This window comes from Saccoglossus kowalevskii, chromosome 9 (genome assembly GCF_978046115.1).
Source record: "Saccoglossus kowalevskii chromosome 9, keSacKowa6.1, whole genome shotgun sequence".
Lineage (NCBI taxonomy): Eukaryota > Metazoa > Hemichordata > Enteropneusta > Harrimaniidae > Saccoglossus > Saccoglossus kowalevskii.
Genome location: NC_140649.1, coordinates 22,688,432 through 22,711,724, shown reverse-complemented (window position 1 = coordinate 22,711,724; position 23,293 = coordinate 22,688,432). Strand labels below are relative to the sequence as shown.

The 23,293-nt window shown below is 32.3% G+C and overlaps 1 protein-coding gene across 2 annotated transcripts in view; it reads left to right on the top strand.

The window, feature by feature from the left end:
- The window catches only part of LOC102809270 (receptor-type tyrosine-protein phosphatase T-like), a 67,941-nt gene that overhangs the window by 4,765 nt on the left and 39,883 nt on the right, over positions 1-23,293 (top strand). For both annotated transcript variants that reach the window (XM_085503314.1, XM_085503313.1), the window contains exons 3-14: positions 1,394-1,654; positions 2,631-2,762; positions 3,819-3,968; positions 7,454-7,606; positions 9,532-9,693; positions 10,583-10,870; positions 13,756-14,085; positions 14,844-14,911; positions 16,016-16,286; positions 16,997-17,217; positions 19,273-19,342; positions 19,658-19,764. In XM_085503314.1, the coding sequence (XP_085359440.1) occupies positions 1,394-1,654; positions 2,631-2,762; positions 3,819-3,968; positions 7,454-7,606; positions 9,532-9,693; positions 10,583-10,870; positions 13,756-14,085; positions 14,844-14,911; positions 16,016-16,286; positions 16,997-17,217; positions 19,273-19,342; positions 19,658-19,764 (2,213 nt within the window). The remainder of the gene's footprint in view (positions 1-1,393; positions 1,655-2,630; positions 2,763-3,818; positions 3,969-7,453; positions 7,607-9,531; positions 9,694-10,582; positions 10,871-13,755; positions 14,086-14,843; positions 14,912-16,015; positions 16,287-16,996; positions 17,218-19,272; positions 19,343-19,657; positions 19,765-23,293) is intronic.

Below are 23,293 nucleotides of genomic sequence, written 5' to 3'. Positions count from 1 at the left end.
CCTACAGGTACAAGTAGACCAGGTGTATATTGCTGTAATACTTCAGATGTATCAATACAAACCAGTACAAGTAGCATCAAAAGGTGAGTAGATTTTTAATACATTTTACACTAAAAAAAATGTTGATGTATCATGAATTTAACGTTTGTCAAATGGGATAAAAGTACACTTGAAACATGATTATCTCAAAGCCATTTCATTTTTTGATATTTTAAATGCAAAATTAATATACAATTTAAATCTAATTTACTTGGGACCCTAAAATTTGTCTTCGAAAAGCTGTTCAGAATTAGCTGAATAAAAAAATGTGTTATAATTGCTTTTGCACAGGGATTCTGGGTACAATAATAACTATTAACACTTACCGGTAGTTTTCTATCTGAAAACTTACATGATTGCTGAAGTCAGGATTAAATAATGTGTTTCATCACATTAAATTAATGTGATGATACATTTTGACTTAGTCATTTGTGCTTAATATTTGCTTTGATAACTGTTCAAGTCTGGTATAAGTACATTTTCAAACATAGTTCTTGTTACATTTTAATTTTGTAACTTAAAGGCCCTGTATAGGGATTATTTCTCTGCTAATATCACTGTGGTAAATACCGTGTTTACTTCAATTTATGGATTCTATGTTGTATTTATGACAATTAATAAGTTGATATTTTGTTGAATGAACCTACAGTAAATAACTAAAAGGAAATGGATGTTAATTAGACTGATCACATGATCCCTAGAGTTTACGATGACGACAATTTTTTTACAGGTGGCTCAGTGCAAATTCATTTAACTTATGACATTGTAGCTCTTTTACAAAAGTGGCAAACTCATACTAGTCCCTCAAAACGTGCAAGATCGAAAGGAGAGTATTTTTATACTCGCTAAAATATTCACACCTCGTATTGTTTGCATTCAAGGCTGCTATGGTGCAATTTTTCCATGTTTATCCCATCGTACATATATGAGCAATATCATGAGTATAGTTTCCTGTCTTGTGTTCAAACTCACCAATGTATAGGAAAACAAATGATGACATTCGGTTATTATGTACATGTTGCATAGGTCCATGCTCTATGGAACCAAGCCTGAATGAATTGCTATACACATACATTAATACTACTGGGGTTAGTGTTATCAGCTTGTAAATAATGATGTGTTGTAAACACTTGCTACACAAGAGACTAACAGTACTCATTAGGGTAGCCACACCTCTAAGAAACAAGCAACTAGGGTGACTGAATTGAACCTTTAAGCATAAAAGGCGTCAGTCGTACCCCTTTCCTTTTTCAGACTCTAAATAATAAACCTCTGATTTTCAGTATGTAACAGGTATATAATGACACATGTGTGCTCAGATCATTAATTATGTTTCTTCTCAATGTTTTCATAGCTGAAATACACCCAGAGAATCAAACCAAGACCGTGAGTTGGGGAGATGAAGTAAAACTGACAATGACCATAAATTCAACATCAATAACAGAATCACAATTGAAATGGAAACATAATGGTGTGGATATAGAAGCATGGAATGGACAAAGTAGTATTACTATTACATCAGCTAAACCATCAGATGCTGGAATTTATGAATGTTATACTACTCAACAACAACGACAAGACGGATTAAATGGTTTTATGAGACTTATTGTTAGGCGTAAGTTCATTTTGTTTTACATATGGTACACTGTTTTCATTGTGAATTTCCTACTTAAAATCTGTATTTCAAACCTCATCTTCAATAGAAGTCAGATCAATTTTTTTTGAACAGTTAAGAACCAAACAGAACCAACAATTCACCATTTCTCATATGTATAGATGCTCTAAAAGAAACTGCATTCTCTGCTGCTTCGTACAATAGAAGCTGCATCTTCTGATACAGATTTTACAGTATTTATGCACATGCATTACGTGCGAGATGATTCACTGGTCTATGTAAAAGACTTTACATACCTATGAAGATTGATCCGTAACAACAGAGCACAAACGAACGGCAAGGCTTGGCAAGGGAACATTCACTACTGTAAACAGCTCATCTAGAAGTCGTTACAGTACAACCTTAGGATGAAGATTCAACTATATATCAAATTTGTCCTACTGTTTGACACTAGTGAGTGATCTAAAGTGACGTGAAACAACTCAAAGCCTTTCACAATAGATGTCTCAATAAAGTTTATCAATCTTTTGGCCAAATACAATCTCAAACAGTGCTCTGTATGGAAAATCTGGCTGCAACAGTGTTGTAGCTGAAATAAAATGCTGCCGCATTGGATGACTTGGACACATGCTCAGAATGAAACAAAACTATATCTTGTAAGTAGCTCTGGGATGGACTCTACCTGGCAAAGAAAAGTCTGGATGCATCAAAACAACAAGGCTCAGAACTGTTTAAGTTAAGGTGGCAGAAATTGGACTGACTTGACACAGGGAACATCTGCACAAAACAGCTCCTAGAAGTGTGCCATCATGAAGAGTGGTTAATTGTAGCAATGAACCGCTAGTTCATATTCCATGAGTTAATTGTTATTATCTCTAATGTTAGTTTATATATTCTAACACTGGATGTTATTCCATCATGCAAAGTTTAGGTTGCAAAATAGCATTAATTTTGTTTTTTGTTCCAATTATTAAAGGTTGTCCTAATGGTAAATATGGTGATACATGTCTAGATAACTGTTCTACATGTTATAATGGAGGTATATGTAATGCAGACACTGGAGAATGTATATGTCCACCAGGATTTAAAGGAGATGACTGTAATACAGGTAAAAGAAATGACACCATGTAATGAAGTTATACGGAAAATATTTTGTTGGACCTAGTTTAAAACAGAAACTTGATGCTATGAGTTCAATGCATCCATCCAGGCATCTATTCATTTCATTTCTGTATTTTTAGCGAATATTTTTGTCATTTTTAGCTCGACAGACAGTAGATCCACTTAGCTATATAGTTGTGTATGTTGTCTGGATAGATGTGGGTGATTTCTTCCATCTGCCTTGATGAGTGTAAATGAAAATGAAAAATGAAAATTCTATCTACCAACAATTATGCAAATCAGCTATCAAAATGTTTGAATGACTTCTTTGTTTTAGTTTGTTTTTTTATGGTTGTGAATCTAAATCCAAAATTTGGAAATCTATTAGACTAAGCTTAGTTCAAATATTGTGGTCGTTTTTTTATCGTGCAGAGGCCATTGCTGACTACTCACCAATACTAGTAGTTTGCAAATAAACTACCTATGGTATGGTATTTCAAGTGCATCTGGTAAGACATAATATGAGGTTATTTCGATGATACAGCAAAGTATGCATGAAGACAGTATATCAAGAGTATCAACCGGTGTGCAGTAGAAGTCAGGCGATTGCATACTGTCTGCGTGCATACTTTGTGGTATCCTCATAATAACCTTATTAATATACATCTTTTCCTTCCAAGGATACATCATGAGAATGTCAAAATCCAAAATGTTTAGAACAGATTTAGAAAAAAATTTTGTGTGGGGTCTGTGGAGTTTGTTTTTATTATTACAGGATGTTTACACACGTAATCATTCCATATTTGTAATTAGCATTTCCTAATATAGTAAGATGCAAATACCCAGTGCATAAACCACACAATTACTGCCCGCTGTAACTTATGGCATCAAACTATCCATGTGATTTGGAAACATGGAAATTATGTGACTATATATTTATATACTGATTATAGATGAGTAAAGATGCAAGTGATACACACATGATTTACACAACAGATACATTTTGTATGACATTATTTGTATTAAATATATACATTTAATTCTTTTAAATTACATATTATAGGTTGCCAAAATAGAGGGACATGGGGAAAAAATTGTGGACGAGTATGTTCATCATCAAATAAAGATGGTTGTCGAACAAGGATGTTTTGTGTTTCTGATCCATATGGATGTTCATGTCTTGCATCATATACAGGATTAGATTGCAATACAGGTAAGTTGAATAAATACACCTAGCAGTACTGATGGTTGTCATAGTGTAATGATGTGTGTTTCTGATCCATATGGATGTTCATGTCTTGCATCATATACAGGATTAGATTGCAATACAGGTAAGTTGAATAAATACACTTAGCAGTACTGATGGTTGTCATAGTGTAATGATGTGTGTTTCTGATCCATATGGATGTTCATGTCTTGCATCATATACAGGATTAGATTGCAATACAGGTAAGTTGAATAAATACACTTAGCAGTACTGATGGTTGTCATAGTGTAATGATGTGTGTTTCTGATCCATATGGATGTTCATGTCCTGCGTCATATACAGGATTAGATTGCAATACAGGTAAGTTGAATAAATACACCTAGCAGTACTGATGGTTGTCATAGTGTAATGATGTGTGTTTCTGATCCATATGGATGTTCATGTCTGGCATCATATACAGGATTAGATTGCAATACAGGTAAGTTGAATAAATACACCTAGCAGTACTGATGGTTGTCATAGTGTAATAATGTGTGTTTCTGATCTATATGGATGTCCATGTCTTGCATCATATGCAGGATTAGATTGCAATACAGGTAAGTTAAATAATTACAAGGCTCCTTTCTCAGTCAATCACTGTAATTCTGTTAGCCAATCAGTGCTATCTTTTGTAGCATCTCTTCTTTGTTTTAGCCCATTCTTGAATTGTCTCATTCATTCTTTGATGCAACTCGTTTACATGAATGTTCTTGTCGTCTAATATATTTTACTTTTGCGTGGTTCATGGGAACCACTGCTAAAAGGTATTTTTGATGCATATTATTTTACTGTTACGACTGCAGTAAATGAAAAAAGTTCACACACTGTTGACCAAATTAATATTGAAATGAATAATTGTAGACATATTTTGATAGCAATTAATGTCATTGCTGTATGCGATAAAGTATGTGCATGTGAAAAACTCTCTTACCATACCTTAAACCATGTCTTTGGGTGTATGAAAGGAAAGATATTGCCGCCAGATTTCAGTATGCAAATATGCTCAAGCTTGGTACATCAATTCGTGGTGCTTAGTGAAGTCAACAGTCAAAATATTAAATGCATTAAGTACAGTATTTTGTTGTCATACACATGAATATTACACGGATCCAATTGTTAGTTACAGTGTAATTGTTTGTTAGTTTACAAATTAGGTGAGAGTCGAGAGTGATTTCCACCTAAAACATGAACAACATGTTTCGATCACAGTCATTACGAGTGCTTAAAATGACTGTCAGTCATGGGGCTTATGCGAAATCTCTAGGTGTGTTTGTAGTAGTAATGATGTATGTGATATGTTCCAAACTTTGGTCTGGCCACTTAATAGGGATTGCAGAAATAGAAACTTTGACTTGGTTCAGAACCCAAATGTGCTTGTATGCAAATAAATCGTTGTAAAAGTTATGTTTTATAGAACAAGAACCTTGTATACCATATATAGTATGTAAAACATTCAAACACATACTTCCTTGGAATATTTGCACACATCAAGCGACACTAGCTGATACCATAACTGTATTAGTTTACAGGAATTGTGTTTCATTGTCGACCACGAGCAAACAAACCCAGAAAAGTGCTTTCAATAGATCAAGTGGCTTACTTGAGAACTGAATAAAGCATCCCTTCAAAACAAATAATAGCAAAGCATAAGATGTTATCACATAGAATTAACACTCCCAATTGAACAACTGCTTACCAATTTGAATGAACAACTGGATGGGCCATACAAATTGCGTTTCCTAAGACAAACTGGTGCAATCATGAGAATTCAGCTTACCATAGTGTTACTTGTGTTTCCAGTCTGGTGCTTACAATACCTTAATTTTTAGTCAATCATTTTCAAAACTTTCGTTCTCAGAAAGTTTGTGAATTTGATATGTAATTGGGCCACTTCAGAGGCAATTTATGATACAAAGCAAATTAGAAATTCATTATGACTAATATTTTCCAAATATTTAGCATTTTTTGCAAAATTTATTACTGTCACACTACCGTAGTTGGATTTGTAAATTTTAGCCATTTCATAACGATTGGCTATGAGCACCTGATATTTCAACTGAATTAAATACACTTGCTATATTTTTGTGTTATTGTTCTATTGATGGCGGCTCATGTGTGCTGTTTCCATTTTAGTGGTAGAATATATTGTGTAGATTGCATTCAAATTTCCTTTCACTACCAGCTCCCTCTTTTCATCTCAATATAACAAAATAGAAGATTGGGACAAAATTAGTGTTCAATTCTAGGTATATTGAAGAATATAAAAAAAAAGTGCTGACAAATTTGGTCGAGAAAGTCTGGTGGTTAGAGGTTAAAGTTTTCTTCAGTGTCCCTTAGAATCAAGTAATACCTGTGAGATTATTCATTTTTAGTCCCTGTTCAGGCACAGTACAGCCTGAAAAGGAGAGTATACTTTCTTATTTCCAGTTTCCATCTATCCTGTTTCCTTTACATCTCTAACATTTTCTCAGAAATTCTGCAGCAGATATCGATGAAACTTGATTGATGAACAAGTCTCTGTTGAATATGCACATCATTTTTTTTCCAGATCTGAAAATCCTAAGTGGATCTTTTCTCTGATTTTTATCATAAACTACCTCTCCTAACTACACTGAGAGAACAAATGAGCATGCTCAGAATAAATAATTAGGTTTAATAGATTTTAATGCTGGGGCTTTCAGTGACGTCATGACCTTGATCTGAATCAGTGACAGAAATGGACCACAGTCTGGTTTTTGTTTGGTTTTATGAAAAATTAACGCTGAAATCTTGAAAAAAAGTGGTCAGAAAAGTTGTTGTATATTATATCTTTAAACTGTAAAAAATGCATACTATTATAAACAGCCATGTGCATCACTGAAATACCTGGTCACAAAGTTGAAGATCAGTGAAAACACTTTGCAGTTACAGGCACACTGATGACTTAGTTGTGTGTAATAAAGTTATTATTGACACGTGTGGTCTAAATATAGCTTCAGTTGTCAGCAGTGGATAAATGGGTTGTACCATTATGAATCTCAGTGGAAACTGTAGAGGGGGGTCAGGGCTACATTTTGATGGGAATTATAGTGGTGATTCTGAAACAAACCCAGGTCCTGGTAATTTACAAAGACCTGAATTAACAAAGAGGGCAAGTTCTTATTAAAGGTACAATAAGGTTTAATACTCAGATTCATGAATGCAGTTTCTTGAGCAAGTATACATGTATGACACATAGTTTGGTTGCACTTGTGTACTCTTGAGATTTTGGACAAGGGTCAATGGAAGTTTTAAGTTATCAGTACAATATACTAGATTAAGGGAAATCACTTTATGATGAGTTGTACCCACATAGAGTACATATTAATTCACCTGTTTACAGATGTTCCATGTATTATTTTAACATGAGTATTTTATAATTGAATGACGGGGACTGTGACTTTCATGTCTTGTGTTACTTTATATTTGACCAGACTGCCCTGATGGGAAATATGGAGCTGGTTGTACTCAGACATGTCACTGTACCAATGGATGTAATAAATCAGATGACGATCTACTTGTGTCTGGAGAATGTACTACAAGTGGAGATACTTGTGATGATGGATGGGAAGGTGAAAACTGTACAGGTATGGTTATGTCTTCACATATACACATCAATACAAAAACAACTGTCACCTGCATTCACCTGTATTGTGTATTCAGATCTTTTCATTTTGAATGCAAATAGTAAGCATATGTTTAGCATTGTATTACCATTGCACACTCATATTTTAATTTATTTATACAGCATGCACTGCAGTATAGTGTCGTGGGTAACATACAATGTACTGGCATACATGTACATGTATATCTTTATCAAATGACATGTGCATACTATTCACTATCACTAACTGATATTCACACTAAACATAGCAATGTGCATTAGTCACTTCACTTCACTCACAATATTTGATTAAGTTGGATATATGTCTGAATTTAGACAAAATAGTTTTTTTGGGACTATGAATACTGGTGCACCTAATTTTCAGATGTTGATTGATCATTTGGTTTGGCAGTCATCTTGGATTTAAGTTAAGTCATGTGACTTTTTCTGTCATGCCCCCCCCCCCTCCCAAATGGCAAAAACACTTGAAAATCTTTTTATTCTGAACCACTGAAGACGTACATTGATCTGATATTTGTTTTTAGTATCAATGTACAAATATCTTTATATTTTGCGAAGCTCTTTGTCTTTGGTCATATAGTTTGGCTGCCATCTTTGGTTTCTTCTAAAGAGGAAGTTAGTGTTTTTTAATGATGCCACATTTACCCAAATATTTTTTAAATTTGTTTTGAAAAATGTTTCATTTTTATACGGAACTCCTTCTGACAGGAAACAAATAATTCATATCAGTTGTATGATTTCACCGCCATCTTGGATTTTTGTTGAAAATGGCAAAAATCTGGTGTATTTGTTTCTCAGGAATGCTTTAACCAATGAACTAGATATTTGGCATGTAGCCTATAAAACCTTAGCCTCTTACAAGAAAAAGAAAATAATTTGTATCAGTGACATGGTTTACATATTTCTTTATCAAGAATGTGTTTTAACCAATCAGTTTGATATTTTGCTTGTAGTATGTATGGCCGTATGGCAAAGGCTTTTCATGAGAACAATAACATATATATTAGTGGATACATATCAAGGCATATTCAGTCTTCAAACTTAGACCTGAAAAGACTACTCTGCAGCTTTAATTAATTTCATTGGTGACTGGTAGTTTATTTGGAAAAAATATGTTTATAAAAAAAAATACATTAATTATATAATAATAAAGAAAGAAGCTCTATTTGATGACAACAAAGCAAATGGTGGAAGAAACAAATTGGCAAATTATACAACATTCAAAACACAATTTAAAATTGAAAAATATTTAATAACAATGAGTAATGTTAAACTGAGACAAGCCTTATGCCAGTTCAGAATCTCTGATCATAAACTCCATATTGAAACTGGCAGGCATTGCAAAACTCCAAGGAAGGAAAGAGTATGTAAATACTGCGATAAAAAGCAGATTGAAGATGAAGTACATTAATTTCCTTATGTACTGCAGTCTGTACAATACACACAGAATTGAATTGACAAGTACTGTAAGGAAATTATACAAAAAATGAAATAGAAAAAATTCAAAGAAATTATGAAATATTGTACAGGAATCAGAACTGCACAATACATACAAAAGTGTATGTGAATGAGATATGAGCAGCTCCACCAACTATGCTTTCCACCATAGTTATGACTTTAATGTGATTTTAATGTGATTTTTCATTTCGTTAGCAATAGTAGTAAGTGTATTGTATTGTACTGTATCGTACAAGTATATTGTGATTCTTTATGTGTTTGTTTGTAATAAAATTATACGACCATAGAACAACTCATTCTGTTTAGTTGGTTATCTTTACTGTATCTTAGTTTATTTTATTTTTTTATATTATTTTTATATGATCTTAGAACAACTCACTGTAGTTTGTTTTAATATTGAATAAGTATTGTTATTATTATACATTTCAGTTCCCTCTGCTTGTCCTGATGGTTTATATGGTGAATTATGTAACTATAATTGTCATTGTAAAAACAATGCACCATGTGATAAGAACACTGGTGTTTGTGTAAATGGAGATTGTGCACCAGGATGGATAAATCTAGATACTATAGATTCTGATTGTCAACAAGGTTTGTATTTCAAATCACTGGTTTCTATGGTGATTTATGTAACTATAATTGTCATTGTTTTGACGCAGTCTGAAAACAAGGACTTGTGGGTCGAGCTCTGTGCATCCATGCCTCCTTGTGTGCGTCCAGACTTATATCTTAGACATGCCTGGACTTATTACATTCAAACTTAACACAAACATCAAACATAATATTATACATATGCACATCAATTTGTTTACCATTCTGATCAAAATGGCCAAATGGTGGCCATTCTGTGCTAAAAAATCATCAAAAATCAAGCATTTGTGGCATTTATAGATTGATTTTGTTCAAACTTGTACATGCATTAGACATTATGGGTTCCTGATGCACGTCATTTTATTTTTCAGATCGCATTCAAAATGGCTGACTGGTTGCCATTTTGTATTAATGAATGCACTTCTAGAGCCATATCTCTGACATGCTTTGACTGATTATGTTCAAATTTGATATATTCATTATACACTATGTTATAGATATATAGATGTATTCAAATTGGCTGATTTGTTTTAATAAATGCTGTTCCAGAGCAATATCTCTCAATATGGACAAGAACTCATTTGACGATCAGATATAAGATGTCAAACATTTTAATGTTAAACAATCATCATATTCCTGACATGTTTATATTCCAACTATATTACTATAAACAAAACTATATATCTTAAATTCAATAACTAGCTGGGACCGTGCCATGCATGGCTTGGTAATGAATATTGATGTAATTTTTGAATTCTGCTTGACAATTGTACTCGGCTTCCCTCCAAGTCTCTTACTGCATCAGCTATTTTAAACTTGTTGCAATAGAAGGCTGACTTGTTTAATGTGATTACTAATCTTTAGTTGTTTTCTATTATTGTATGTTAAGATGGCCGTCCCAAATATAAAAGCTTCTCCTATCACATCGTTAACCCTGGTGAAGAAACATATTTCATCTGTGGAATCATTGGAAACCCTGTAGTAGCAAATAATCAAATGAAGTTATGGAAACTGGGTACAACTGACTTCCCTATGTCTCCTACTACCTACAATGATAGTGAAAGATATACTGCTGTTGGAACTTTTACTGGAGTTGTTGTTCAGAATGGTGATGTATTTTTCTGTGGTGCTCCAGATATTGGATTTCATGGATTTTCAGTTACTTTACAACTATATAGTAAGTTTACATATATTATGTATCTTATGTTTAAAATGAGGTAATTACAATACTCATAATACAATGCAATAGTGTATAGTAATATATCTTGCCTGCAAATATAGTATGATAATAAAAGTCTATTTAGCATCTGGATATGTGATTAAGTGAACATTTGTTCTTGTTTATTATCATATAAACAGCTGTTATAACCATGGTTTTAGCTGTGGTAATATTCTGCAGTATTTGATCCACACCACGCAATATATTTTGACTCTGTGTTGACTTTTTTCTTTTTTATGTGTTTGACCCAGAGGTTAAAAAAATAGTAATGACATTCTGAACATTACTTTTTTTAAAACCTCTTGGCAGTGTTCTCCCCAAGATTTTGGTCAAGGATGGCAGCTAATTTGCATAATAATTAGCATATGATTTACACGATTTATTCGTAATGTTTGTAATTTTTCGTAAACTACTCATACATTTGTACACTGTACTACTTTTAGTTTTATAATTTAGAATGAAAACATGAGTCATGGCTTAAATCAGTAAACAAGAAAATATTATTATAAAGTAACTCGTCCGATATTTCATGTTCCCGTGAGTGAAGCCTGCAACGTTTTTTTTTATTTCATTGATATTTTAGTCATGGAAAAGCATTGATTTTCGATTTCATTTACTATTTATTTTGAACATTACAATAATCTTTTTTTTTTGAACATTTTATTTTGACATCGGCTATGGCGTAAAGTACGTAAATTACGTAATTAGACCAAAACTTTCAATGAGTACATGTCGACCTAAATCAACTTTAACAGTCTTTTGAATTTCGTTTCATTTTTTATGGTTGTTTATGAACAGCGAGGAGCATGTCATTTAACAATAGCTGTGGAAATCATAGATGATTTTTGAGTGTGGCAGTGTACATGTCTGACAAGCATGGCGGTAAAGCCACGCTGTTTGTATCTTGGGAGAACACTGGTTAGCATAATGAGAAGACTGGTTAGCATAATGAGGCACATCCATTATTTTTCAGATTTTTGTGTTATTGGCCGACTGGTGGTCATTTTGTCCGTACAAAATATTTATTTTTGTTCATTTTTGCTAATAAATTGAGATTACATTTACTAACTTTATTCAGATTTGGTACAAATATATAATTTCATGAAGGTGCAAGCCATTTTGAGTGAAAAAAATTTTTAATTTTTATTCATTTTTGCATTCTTTGGCTTATATCTCAAATTCAGTCCAAATAGGTCAAAATTTGATTAACTGACAATTGTGTTCTAGCATATTAACAATAGTTAATATTTGTATTACAATCTCCCCCCCCCCCCCCCCCCCCCCCGTTGATTATATTGAAGATAATATTTGGTAATCGTAGTCCTAAATAACTATTAAAAATAGCTAGACGTTTCGAGCAATGGCTCTTTATCGATAGCACAGAAGCAAGTTAATAGTTATTTAGGACTACGATTACCAAATATTATCTTCAATATATCATATTTATCAGTCCGAGCAGCGTTTATTTATTGACTCCCCGTTGATTAGCTTGTTTGTTTACTTCATACAGGGTATAATTTCCATGGGTGTATAAGTCATACAAAGTTTTATTTCCAAGTCACCATTCACCATACAGTAATGGAAATCCAAAACTATACTATAGTTCCTACTTGTGGTGTTGATGAGTTCCATTGTGCCACCATCCTTATCTAATTTCAGTAATAACTATTTCATACTGAACCAATTTTTTTACCATATACAGAATTCAAAGTTTTTTTAGTCATACTGTTGGAAATCCAACCTCATCAACCGGTATGTGGTGAGATAAACTAGGCCATATTTTATTTAGTAGCCATAACTGCCTGGATTTCCAGAAAATTTTTTCCTTACTCGTCTGGATTTCTAGATTCTGTTTCTCCATATACAGTTGGAATTCCGGGGTATTTTCTCCATCATACAGTGCTGGAAATCCGACCACATCAACAGGGGGGGGGTGCAGATATAAACTGGAATGGCCCAATCCAATTTAAGATGGTTGCCTATTAGCCATTTTTGCCAAATTTTGCCTAATTTGTTACTGTCCAGTTACAAACTGTAGCGCATCAATAAAATTTGGTGTGTCACAATCCAATCAAAGAGGCAGCCATTTTTCTTTTTAAAAATTTTCTAAAATGCACTTTTTTGGACATGCTTTGTTTTAATATTGATGTGATGATTTCACACATTTAGTGCCTGATGTACATGTATGTCTTGTTTGGGTTTATTTTGTATTTTTACAATGGCTGACTGGTGGCCATTTCTGAAGTCATTTCTCAATTTAGTTCAAATTTGATCATAGCATTTGCATAAAAAAGGTGCTTATAAATGCTGACATTTCATTTGTCATTTATTTAAAATACAAGAACGAATGAGGCTGTGAATTTCTCAATGGCTTGTTAAATGTAGGATTTTGATGCTTTTTTGTGCAAATTTTAAATTAAAGACAAGAAAACAAAATATATATTGATTTTGAATAGCTGAAACCTAGTGAAAATAGTTCCATCTTCATAGAACAGATGTCATATAAACAGGTTTCAATGATGTTGAACAACAAAGATTAAACATTTTTTTGTTCATCAGGAATAACTTTGCTTGTTCATGTGGTGATCCTGTGCCACTATATATCATAGAATATGCGAATATACATACTAGAAAATAAATATACATATATATCTCATGGACTGAAAAAGTGGAATGTATTTGAAAATCATCCTTTTGATATGATATAAGATACTTATACTTATAAATACTTATTTGTCACTTTATATTATACTCCATACATACATACATCAATGTTGAAAGATGTAACAAATAACTTATGAAACTAACATATAAAAAAAACTCATATTACTTTTCATCATCAGATCTGCCAAGATTTTATGCTAGTAACAAACCAAAAGTATCAGATAGTCAATCTGACCAGCTTACTGTGACCTGGAACAAATGGACTACTGATGATATTGGAGATGGTCCAGTTGAATCTTATAAAATATACTACAGAGAGAGTGGTGAGAGTGACTGGATATCAGGTCAAGTTATACCAGTCAGTGATTCAAGTCAGATGAGTTATACATCAACCGTCACAGGATTACAATGGTCTACTCAATATGAAATTACAGTGACTGTTAAAAGACCGGGTCCACTTGGTGAAGGAAATAAAGACACTACTATAACAGAAACTACCCTGTGTGCAAGTATGTGGAATCAGTTATCAGTTAAATTTTATTTGACCACTCACAACAAAAATTCAAATGTAACAATTGTGAATCATGCTAACTTAATACATTCTAAGCAAGCTATAAAACAGGTGGATTTTCAACTTCATGGAAACTGTTGATCGCGTTGATAATTGTAGGACCATTGGATAAACTCCTTTCAGATTTGTTTTGAATACTTCAATTCCCTGTTTTTCATTTTCACTTTTCTATAAAATCAACTAATAAATTGAATATACATGTTCATTACATTTACCTTTCAAACAAAGTAAACATATGCTTGAATGTATTTTCAAGTAGATTTTGTTATTTGTAATGATTATTAATAGCTTCCATTAACTGAGCAATGTCTTGTAGCTGTTCCTATACCAGTATGACCAAAACAGTTTGGGTTTCATCTCTAAATATTGATAAAGTTTTGTTTAATTTTATTTTTATTTAACATATTTAAAGAAGCATGTATATCGATAAAAAACAAACATTTTTAATACCATGTGTAATGCACTTCACTGGAACATGAAATTGCAAAAAAACAAACAAAAAATGTGTGAGTGCAGGAAGACAAACAGTGAGTTATTTTTGAATCAGCTGTCCTGTATCTGTTTATACAATTATGTTTATTTTGACACTGTCAATATTTCAGTGATTCTTGGGGTTGAGATGCAGCAGTCTTGCATTTAGTCAGATTCTGTGTATGTGTATTATTGTTGTATATTAACCTTTAAATTTTGTTGCAGCTCCACAAGCACCAATAATTCATCAAGTGTCATCACCAGAGTTGAATCAACTGGAAGTTCATGTGCAGGTATCCAAATGTTGAATATAGAATAGAATATTTTTTTTAATGGCACCATAAAAAGGTGACATTTTTTTGGCTCTATGGCCATTCAAAGCTTAAAAAGACTGGAAATGGTTTCCTCACTATTTGATTTTTTTTTTCAGTAATATTAACTTTTACTTTTATTTCTGGTTTCCTTCCGTACACCCCCATTTATGTCTCCAACATTTTCTCAGAAATTCTGTAGAAGATATCATGAAACTTGGCAGGTTGATGAACAAGTCTCTGTTGAATATGCTCGTAATGTTTTATTTCCAGATCTGAAAATCCCATGTGGGTCTTTTTCAAGATTTTCATCCAAAATTATCTCTCCCTACTGCACTGAGAGAAAACTGAGCATGCTCAGAATAAATAATTAGCTTAGATTGTAATGCAAGGGTTTTTAGTGATATCATGACCTTGATCTGAGTCAGATGGGTTGTACCATTACCAATCTCAGTAGAAAATGCAGAGGGGTGTCAGGGCTACATTTTGATGGGAATTATAGTGGTGATACTGATACAAACCCAGGTCCTGGTAATATAAAAAGACCTGATTTAACAAAGAAGTCAAGTTGTTATTAAAGGTACATGTATATCGAGGTTTTCTCAGATTTATGAATGCAGTTTCCTGAGCATGTACGAGACATAGTTTGGTTGCACTTGTGTACTCTGAGATTTTGGACCCGGGTCAATGAAAGTTTTCAGTTATCAGATTAAGGGAAATCACTTTATGATAAGTTGTACTCACATAGAGTACATATTAATTCAATTGTTTGCTGATGTTCCATGTATTATTTTAACATGAGTATTATAATTAGATAACAGGGACTGTGACATTCATGTCTTGTTCTCTGTTTTTCATTATTTTAGTAATCTTATATTTTTCTTGTACTTTGTGACCATTTCCTTTTTCCTCTGGCAATTGTGTTCATACACATAGTATGTATTTCATGCACTGCTCAATTGCATGGTATTGAATCATCCACATGTACCACAACTGAATGGAATACCATCTACTCAAATCAGAAAAGTGTGCTACATTATTAAACACTAACTAATGAACTAACTAATTATATTGTTCATATTTCAGGTTCCTGATAGCGATGGTATAAAGTGTAAACAAGGCAATTTTGATGGATACATCGAATACATTAAAGTGAGGTATAGGAAGGCAGGTACACAAGATGAATATAAGGGAAAGAGAAAACAATTTGATGGGAGTGTGAATGGTCCAGAAATAATAACTATTACTGATGACTCATTACAACCATACACAGAGTATGAGATCATTGCTGTATTCAGAAATGCTAATGTTACAAGTCCACCAAGTGATCCAGTAACTGTTAAAACTCCTGAGGATGGTAAGTTTTTTACATTCTCTGTTCAAATACAAGTACAGCATGTTACAATCTACTGTTAAATACTTTATTTTAGCTTGAATACAATTTTGCTGAAAAAAAAACATTTTGGCTATTTTGTATTTTCACTGATTTGAGTATTTTTGTTGAATTTTATCTTCACTGAATTATTCCTTCAGCAAAAAAATAAAAATAAGTTATTTACAGTACAAGGTATTTGTTACGATGTACAATGTACCAACTGTGAGTGGATCTTGTAATATAAACTTTGTGGTCCCAGGGTTTTGCAATGCTGAGCTGTCATCATAAATACCATCAATATTGTATAGTAAAGATGAATACTATTTACAGTATACTGTGAAAAAACTATTTTTATGAATTGGTAAAAATTTGAAGCTTTGTCTAGCGTCAGTGACTTTTGTGATTTTTTTTTCTCACAAACGTTATAAAATTTTGAAATGAGGAACATTTTTAACAGTGTAAAAGTAAATATTTTATGGTGCTGTTAACAACCCTGTCATGGTAATCTTCAGAACAAGAAGTTCAGACATAGACAGTTGACACATGGCCATGTTATGAGCTACTGTAAGTTTCTTCTACATGTCATGGCAGTATGGTGTTAAATATTGCAACTAATTTTTATGATTTGTATACCTATTGGTATATAATTAATAACATAATATACTAATATACTGTATGTGTTTGGATTACAGTTCCTTCTAAGCCTAGAAATGTAACACTACAACCAGCAGTGTATACAATTACTGTTACATGGTTAGAACCAGACCCACCCAATGGTATAATAACAGCCTATAAAATAACATATTGGAAAACAAATGGTGATAATACTAAAAAAGATATATCCATAGATGATGGTGATACAAATGAATACAATGTAGATAATTTGCAGTACAGAGTTCACTATTCTGTGCAAGTAAGTTTATATTTAATTGAATTTGTCTGGTCTTATTGCACAATACAAATGTATTTCATGCAAATTTTAATTTTACACATAACATATCATGTGACTTACTGACATTCATTTATTCTGATTCAAAATGGCTTCATATTTTCCCAACGTTTTACCGGTGAACTACTATGATCTAGTATGCCTCATATTATGTTCAGTTGTGATTAAATCATTTTCAATATGATCCTTGTTATTGCAGTGATTTCTTTCAAACTTGGTATTTACATCACTCATATTGGGTGTCAAAATGGCCTTTTTTCATGTGTTTTTACCTCCGCTGTCGACTTTGTCGAGCGGAGCTTATCATATGATTGATTGTCCTCCGTCGTCGTCCGTGTCAATGTTTTACTTTTTCGACTTCTTCTTGAAAAATCCAAGCCTGAATGCTTTGATACTTTGTGTATATGTACCTTGGGTGGCCTCTCTCAGATTTGTTCATTTCATGTTGATATCTCCAATTCTCTAATTTTGGTGAATATTTTTGTCATTTTGGGTAAAAAGTGATATTGTTGACTTTTTGTTAAAAACCACAAGTCCAATTGCTTTGATACTACATATATAGGTACTACATGTAGACCTCTCTAAGATTTGTTCATTTCGTGATGATATCTTCAATTCTCTAATTTTGGTGAATATTTTTGTCATTTTTGGTAAAAAGTGATATTTTCGACTTCTTGTTAAAAACCACTAGTCCGATTGCTTTGATATTACATATATAGATATTACATGTGGACCTCTATCAGATTTGTTCATTCTGTGATGATATCTTCAATTCTCTAATTTTGGTGAATATTTTTGTAATTTTTGGTAAAAAGTGATATTTTCAACTTCTTGTTAAAAACAAATAGTTCAATTGCTTTGATATTACATATATAGATACTACATGTAGACCTTTTTCAGATTTGTTCATTTCGTGATGATATCTTAAATTCTTTAATTTTGGTGAATATTTTTGTCATTTTGGGTAAAAATTGATATTTTCGATTTCTCGTTAAAAACCGCAAGTGCAATTGCTTTGATATTACATATACAGGTACTACATACATGTGGACCTTTCTCAGATTTGTTCATTTTGTGATGATATCTTCAATTATCTAATTTTGATGAATATTTATGTCATTTTTGGTAAAAAGTGATATTTTTGAATTCTTGTTGAAAACAGCAAGTCCGATTGCTATACAAACTATACATATTGTTCATTTTCTAATGGTGTCTTCAGTTCTTTAATTGAAATGTGCATTGCTAGCAGCGGAGCTATCTCAGCCGATAGGCTGCTTGTTTAAATAGATTTTGTTTAAATTTAGTACAAAGGCAAGACATAATAAGTTGCATGTTCTCATCTAGTTTTTCGATTTAAATGAAATTTAACTGACCGTTATACATACCCGGTATATGCACATTTGTCTTTCATTTCCTTGGTCTCCTGGTGCCCATTTCAGTTACCACAATAGATTTTAATCATTTCCGACGTCTGTCTGGTGATATTTCATTCAAAATTGTTTTGTCTTGATGTTACTGAATTGGAACACATCATTAATTTACATGATTTAATGATACTGCCTTTTTGATCCATGTAACTCAGTTCTCAGTTTTCATTATATTTGTTGTTTTTGGCGACAATACCCACAATTGAACACCAATCATTTTTCATAGTCCTGACTATTCCGGTGACTATTTTGCCACAAAACCATCTTCCAGGTATAAAAATCAACACTACATGTGACAGGATTGTAACCGTCTTCCACTTGTAATGGGAGTATGGAAATTGAATTCTTCGTGTCAACCAGCCATGGTCAAACACTATGACTTGCAGATCTTTGCACATAACATTAACATACACAACGCATCATGAGAACTTGATGCTTGTCATTTTATTTTATCAATCACATTCAAAATTGCTAATTAGTGGCCATTTTTAGCCTAAAATTCACCAAGATAATTAATTCTCTTGCCAAATTATTAATTAAAGTGTCCATATTTATTAATTTGTTTTTAATATTAATTTCAAAATACTCACAGGTCTCTGCCTTTACTGGAGCTGGAATGGGTGAATACAGTGATGTAGCAAGTATTCAAACCACAGAAACAAGTAAGTGATAATGAAATTTCATGTTGATGTATGTGTGCCTTGGGATAGAAATTTTCAAATCAAGATAGCCACTCAAGTAGGGTTTAATTCTAACGAGGCCATTGTTACCATGGAAAACATTTCAGATAACCTCTCTCTCTATTTTGGGGGTCTTTATTATTTATTTGATTGAATCTTTCACTATATCAATTTATAGTGCTTTTAATATTTACTACTTTTGTTAGTACATGTAGTTAGCTGCGAACATCTAAAAAAAATCTCTGCACTGATGTATAAACAGATTAAATGTGATTGTCATTATTTATTGAATTGCAGTTCCAGGACAGTTGAGTAGAATATATGTACTCAGTGCTACAGAAAACAGTATTACAGTTAATTGGACTGATCCTGTTATATTTAGTGGTGAAATAGAAACATATGGAGTGAGTAATTACTTTATATAATATTTATTTAAGAATACTTACAATTTCGCTGATTTGGGCTATTTCACTGTGTTCCAAGTTTACAAATTTGACAGTGAAACAAATAGTTCTATTGTTATTTTACATGCTTACATGGATTTATTCCAAATTAGCGAATTTTACATATCGACAAAAATAAAGAAATTAAAAACCAGTGAATGTAGTATCGTAATACAGTCTACCATTACAGTGACTTTATTCTAATAATCTTAAATGTGTTCAAACATATTTATATCATTAACCTTAAATTTGTATGTGTAATTGGCACATTATAAACAAGATTTAAACTATAAAAAAATTGCCATGTTTTTGACACTAATAAAAAATAAAAACATGCTAGGAATGACAAACAAATGTGCAATACAACATTAAATGTTTTTTTTAAATTGGCAATAGCTGTGAAGATGACCAATCTTACCGAAATACTGTTTTAATCACACTTGCATGAGCAAAGTGATCCCACGCTAGGCTAATGTCACATGAAATGTGAAAACTGAAGGTTGAGTGGTTGCCATTTTTGACTCCCGTGTGTGAAGCACAAAAGGGAGTCTTTGCAGTTACCCTGTCTGTATGTCTGTATGTCTGTATGTCTGTATGTATGTATGTATGTCACTTTTTTTGTTCCACCGTTATCTCAAGAACCACTAATCAAATTTTTGTGAAACTTGGTACATAGATGCTCTGGGATAATGCGCAGAGTTGATTAGGTTTTGGTAAAAATCTATGAATATTAATTACCTAATTTGCATGATAATTAGCTGATTTTTAGCTCTTCCAAGACTGTTCCACTGATATCTGAAGAACCACTCATTGGATTTTGATGAAACTTGGCACATGGATGCTCTGAACTAGTGCGCAGATTTGATTAGTTTTGGGTAAAAATCTATGAATATTAATTATCTAATTTGAATGATAATTAACTGATTTCAAGCTGTTCCATGACTGTTCCACTGATATTTGAAGAACCACTCATTGGATTTCAATGAAACTTGGCACATGGATGCTCTGAACTGATGCGCAGATTTGATTAGTTTTGGGTAAAAATCTGTTAATATTATTAATTACCTAATTTACATAATGATTAATCAATTTTCGGCTTTTCCACTGATATCTCAAGTACTAATCATAACATTTCAATAAAACTTGGTACATAGATGTCATATGACACTGCACAGACCTGGTAGTGTTTAGGGTAATATCAGTACATATTAATTACCTAATTTGCATAATTAATTAATTTTCAGCTTTTGATATTTCGAGTAGTAATGATCACATTTCAATGAAACTTTGTACATAGTTACTTGAGGATTGTGCAGAGACCTAATAAGTTTTTGGGTAAATATTTGTGCATATTAATCACCTTATTAGCATAATTAGTTAATTTTCAGCTTTTCACCTGATATCTCAAGTACTAATCATCAAATTTCAATGAGACTTGCGACATTTTCTAGGACTATGCAGAGACCTGATTAATTTTGGAATAAATAATTGTGCCTATTAATTACCTAATTTGCATAATTAGTTAATTTTTTGCTGTTCTATGGCTGTTGCACTGATGTCTACAAACCACTCATTGAATTTCAATGAAACTTTTAAAGAGTACCCATCACATTTCAATGAACCTAGGACTATACACCATATTAGTTTTTGGTAAATATATATGCTTCTTAATCACTTAATTAACGTAATTAATTAATACTGATATCTCAAGTATTGATCATCACATTTGAATAAAACTTGGTACATAAATGCTCTAGGACAATAGACAGCCTGATTAATTTTGGGTTAAAATTTGTTCATATTAACTCTCTAATTAGCATAATAATTAATGTTTTTTGGGTTCTAATCACATTTCACTGAAACTAGGTACATTGTGCAGACCTTATTAGTTTTACACTTAAATCTGTTCATATCAGTTACCTGATTTACATAATTAGTTTTCAACTATTCCATCAATATCTCAAGTACAAGTAATTTTGAATTAATTTTTACTGTGTCTTCAATACTCTCAGCACACGGGAGTTCTTTCTAAGCTTTCTTTGATTGGTCATGTGATGGGAATCTTAGAAATTTATTTAACACACACTATTATGGCAATTGGAACATGAAATCAAAAGTAGGAGGCCTTTAAAGCAGATGATTTTTTTGACCAAATATCCTCGATAAGTTGTAATTCTGCCCCGTAATCTCTTAGTTCCGTAATTTTGTGGTATTTTATGGGATATTTTCATCCTACCATATAAGGAAATACGAATTCTAAATATGGAATGATTACGCGCATAAGCGTCCTCTAATAATAAAAACAAACATGGCTGCCACGAGGGTTTGACCGGACTCCACATAAAGAAGTTCGCTGATTCTATTCTAAACTTTTTGAATTTCGGCATTCTCATGATGTATCATTGGAAGGAAAAGATGTATAATAATAAGGTATCCTCATACATGTAGTATGCACTTGTATTATTTTCTATTACATACATGTGGTTTAGATTTAAAACCTGTGTTTTTTGTGAGAAATTCACCTAAACGCTAACATTGTCATCCATTGAGTTCTAATTTATAGTGGTACAATGTATGAGCCCAAATACACACTGTATATAAATTGTTCAAAATAGCCCAAAAAATATCTTGGTTTATCTAAGTGTAGAATTGATGATTTGAAATTATCTTTGTAATCTGTTCCATAGTTAGTTACACTTGTTTATGTTCTGTGCATGTGCACAGTGACTAGTTGGCAAAAACCAATCATTCACACTGGAAGACAAAATAATTTAATAAATAAATAAAGTTATTCACTGCTGTTGTTATTAAATATACATGTATGTGTTTCCTGCTAATATAATGTATGGGAAATGTTATCACAGCAGATTGCCATTCTGTTTTGATCAGAGAGTGAAATTTTTTGTCACACTTTTGCATGTTGTTTGGCAAAAATGTATATATGACGTCACAGTGCAATGGTTGGTTGCAAATCAAATCACTGGATCGCAGGATTCTCAGGAATTTAAGTTTAAAAACCCAGAAGTTATCATTTTACAATAATTTTTTTTTTCCGGGACAATATAAAGATATTGACTTCAAAGAAGTTGTGCGCTACCGGCCTGTTTCTAGAGAAAATGATGGTGGTAATTTTATTGAATGACGGCTATTTTGAAAAAAATGATATATAGTGTAAATATTTATTATATACTTTCAGTTATTCTAAATTATTTTTAAATTTTTATTTTTCAAAGGTGATAAAAACAATTTCTTAACATTGTATCCTATGAAATTGTTCTAAAAATATTGATTTTTGGGAAAATATTAGGCCAATTTTCTACAAATATGGTTCTGTAATATGCAAAAAAAATGTTACCGGTATTTCAAGTTACCATGGAACCATTGCTTCATGGTTGTACATAATAATTTAATGAATATTGTGATGATTTATGACCATCTTTCTCAAAAATTATGAGTAACTTCTTTGAAGATGACAAGCAAATCTTTTGCT